Source organism: Halichoerus grypus, chromosome 9, assembly GCF_964656455.1.
Source record: "Halichoerus grypus chromosome 9, mHalGry1.hap1.1, whole genome shotgun sequence".
Lineage (NCBI taxonomy): Eukaryota > Metazoa > Chordata > Mammalia > Carnivora > Phocidae > Halichoerus > Halichoerus grypus.
This window is the reverse complement of record NC_135720.1, coordinates 97,674,042-97,677,780: the sequence shown is the minus strand read 5'-3', so window position 1 is coordinate 97,677,780 and position 3,739 is coordinate 97,674,042. Positions and strand designations below refer to the sequence as shown.

The following is a 3,739-nucleotide window of genomic DNA, read 5'->3' as shown; positions in this document are numbered from 1 at the left end:
TTTCCTTCAGAGGTAGATACTACCCGTCATGAAGGGGAGGTTCTTTTCTGACCTCATTTGAGGATGGAACGTTTAACGAAAATGGTGTCATCCTTTGAACCACTTCAATACGTCAACATAAGTGACCACAGAGGAGCGAAGTCCTATAAAAAGGGGCAAGGTAGTGCTACACTCTGTCCATCTCGAAGCAGCCACAAGCTGATCCATCGCCAGTCAACTGGAAGAAACTACAATGGCTCCCGTGACAGTTTCATCCATGGTGAGTCCTGCACTAATGTGCAATGCTTTTGTTGATTTGGTCCAGATAATATTTCTGGACTGCAGGCATGAAATTCTGGATTCTAACTATGGAGATCCAAGAATGCTGCATACATAGGATAGGATACTAAAGCTTTGGTAGATACTCATCATTTTATAGCATTTTCAAGAACTGATACACATCAGTTTGAAAGATGAGATTAAAACTGAAAGATAGCTAGATTGGGGCTAAACCACATGAGAAGTGTCACATGATGCTGTGCAGTGAGAAAGAATGCTTATTGAAAATCTGTTTTTCTGAGTACAAGGGATTTAATATAATTCTCCCACAGCATTTTTCTTTATTCCATAATAAAATGGAACACTATCCTTGAGGATTTAATTAATTGCAGCACTGACTTTCCTTTCCATTATTCTATTATTATACCACAGGCTTCTTTTTAAAGATTTATTTATTTATTTATTTTGGGGGTGGTAGGAAAGAGGCAAAAAGAGAGGGAGAGAATCTCCAGCAGACTTCCCACTGAGCATGGAGCCTGACACAGGGCTCCATCTCACAACCCTGAGATCATGACCTGAGCCGAAATCAAAAGTCAGATGCTTAACCAACTGAGCCACCCAGGCGCCCCTATTATACCATAGTCTAATACACCAAGCCTACTTACTCTAATAGATACGTGTGTAACTATGGTTTAGAGTAAATGGTCTTTATATTTTTGAAATATTTAACTTAATTGATTACAGAATCAATATACGTAAATTTAGAAAAACTGGAAAATATATGTAAGAAAACGTAAGGGGGGGACCAGTTTGGGGTTGAATGTCTGCCCAGCATTTCTAACATGAACACTGATATGATATGACATGCATTTTCTACAACCCTTTCTTCTAAGGTGAACATTTGACTTCACATAGGGTTTCACAGAATGTTAGGACAGAGATCGATGACTTGCCATTTTTACTAAAATTACTGCCAACCAATAAAAAATGTGTCTCTCCTAAGTCAAAAGAAGAATGTTCAAGACTAGTAACACTCCATAGTCTTAACCTTATTTTGGTCATATAACCAGTTTTTCATCTAAGTGATCCGAAAACTTATTGTAGATTGCCCTGGAACATAGTATGTTCTCCATGATTAACAATACAATACTCTTTACAATTTGTTAACAAAAACCACATGCTAATCCGGTGTCCTACCTCTCCTTTCTCCCATTCAGTTCCGGGTACTGCTGCTGCTGCTGAGCCTGGTGGCTATTGGGAAGGCGGGAATAGCACTCCCACAAAATCCAGGATGCCCAAATACTGAGGACAAGAACTTCCCTCAGCATGTGAAGATGAATCTAAATATCCTTAACCAGAATACGAACTCCAGAAGGCCCTCAAATTACTACAACCGATCCACTTCACCTTGGAATCTGCAGTATGTAATGGCTCCCGATAAAAATCTCTGTATTGTTCTATCTTTTCTGCAAAGGACTGCCAGTTAAGTCACCTTGAGGATGATTTTACTCAGAATCATCAGTCAAATCTGGAAGGGCTATTGTGCAAAGATTCTCAAATTTTATTCTACAGACTTCTTTGATAGAGCACAGGACCCCTTCTCCTGCATAATACCTATCCATTAGATCTCATTGTCACTGACACCAAAAACCCACTCACATTAATGGTGGTCATTATTCTAGAATTTATGATACCCCAAGTCTATTGTTCATTTATTTTTAAAAAAATAGAAATTTATCTTGGGGATTAATGCTTGAATTCTCTTTACCAGACCTTCCATTGCGATGATTTGTTGAAAATAACTAGTAATTAACTGGGATTTTTGTGCCTTTCTCTTTTTGGTTGTATTAGCAGTTGGATAATATAGTTTGAAACCCAGTGAAGAAAATGTCATGTTGGATATTTCCACCCCTTTTTGAGTCAGACAAACTTGATTTATATCACCAACAGACCTATATTTGCTGTGTTCTTAGTACATCTAATATTTAGACCCTATTAAGATTAAATACAAAATAGTTTTTAGTGTTTTGATTTTATGTAAAAAAACCTGTTATGTGGTGACTATAGATTCACCTGACTGTGATTTTCTTCTACTCCCATTACTAAGAATAGTTCAAATAAATCAACTGAAAAGTCAAAGCAAGTCATTCACTCAGCTGGAGGAGAGAGGGAAGAGAAGGTTGTGGAGGGGCTTAAGCTTTTGTTTCCAGCCCTTCATGTCAGCTCTGGGCTCTATCCCATGAATGTGCTGTCAGATAAAATTTTGATGCATTCCCTGCTTCAAAGCCAGACTTCATTAAGTCAGATTAATGGCTATCATATTCCTAGATGATGCCCTTGGCCTTTATCAAATATACCTTAAGAAATTGTCCTTTGTATCAAACTTAAATCCCCTCTGCAGTCTAGTCTATCTTATTTGGTTCATTCTTCAAAGAAATTGGGGAAAAAATGATCATTCTCTTCTATAACATTTCACGTGCCTACAAATCCAAGTTTTCCCCCAAACTACTTTTTCTGACTAGCAGCCCTTCGAGAATTTGCAATGCCTATACTTTGTCACCCTGTGAATTTGCCTCCCTTCGTTTATTCCTATCTGATTTCCTTCCTGCTTTACCAGGTACTCACTTTCTCCCTCACTTTTGTCTCCCCTGCAGCCGCAATGAGGACCCTGAGAGATATCCCTCTGTGATCTGGGAGGCCAAGTGCCGCCACTTGGGCTGTGTCAATGCTGAAGGGAAGATAAACTACCACATGAACTCTGTCCCCATCCGGCAAGAGATCCTTGTTCTGCGAAGGGAGTCTCAGCACTGCCCCCACTCCTTCCGGCTGGAGAAGATGCTGGTGGCCGTGGGCTGCACCTGCGTCACCCCCATTGTGCGCCATGTGGCTTAAGAGCTTCTGGTCTAACCCAGAGCAGTTAGGCTTTCTGGAGCAATAGACCCAGCCCCATTTCTGACCAAACTCACTAGGGCTCTTAAACTGGTTCACCCAATTGAACTTTCCGAGATAACACTTTTGTGCAGAGATAGAATATGAATGATCTTTCCCTCTCCCCAGAGATCAAAGTTGTGACTGAGTACCAATTTGCTTTTTGTGTGCTTTTCTAAGGGCTTTAAGTTATTTATGTATTTAATAGACCCTGAGATAACTTTGGGGCAGAAGATTCCATTTTAATGAATTACATGTCTTATTTTGTATTGTTTAAGACAAGATTCCAGACTTGAGAGTTTTATTATTTAACAGGTAAACCTATATTTATATGAACTATTTATGGATCTATTTATGTTTCTTAAGTCTTTAGAGAAAGGTGAAAGAGTGTGATTATCTGTTCTGCCTAGGGAAATCCTATAGAGAATTTAGTGGCGGTTGAAAATTTCTGAGTTTGTACTACATATGGTTACAGGATTTTTTTCCTCTTTGTGTCTTAGGAGTGCATGACATGGCTGTAAAAAAAACTAAACCTAGTTTCCTATTTATTAAT

At 39.0% G+C, this 3,739-nt stretch overlaps 1 protein-coding gene across 1 annotated transcript; it reads left to right on the top strand.

The window, feature by feature from the left end:
- The first annotated feature begins 232 nt into the window (after nucleotides 1–232).
- IL17A (interleukin 17A) lies at nucleotides 233–3,150 on the top strand. The gene is made up of 3 exons (XM_036087771.2): nucleotides 233–259; nucleotides 1,476–1,678; nucleotides 2,913–3,150. The coding sequence occupies exons 1-3, from the start codon at nucleotides 233–235 to the stop codon at nucleotides 3,148–3,150; spliced, it is 468 nt and encodes a 155-aa protein (XP_035943664.1).
- The last annotated feature ends 589 nt before the right edge of the window (nucleotides 3,151–3,739 follow it).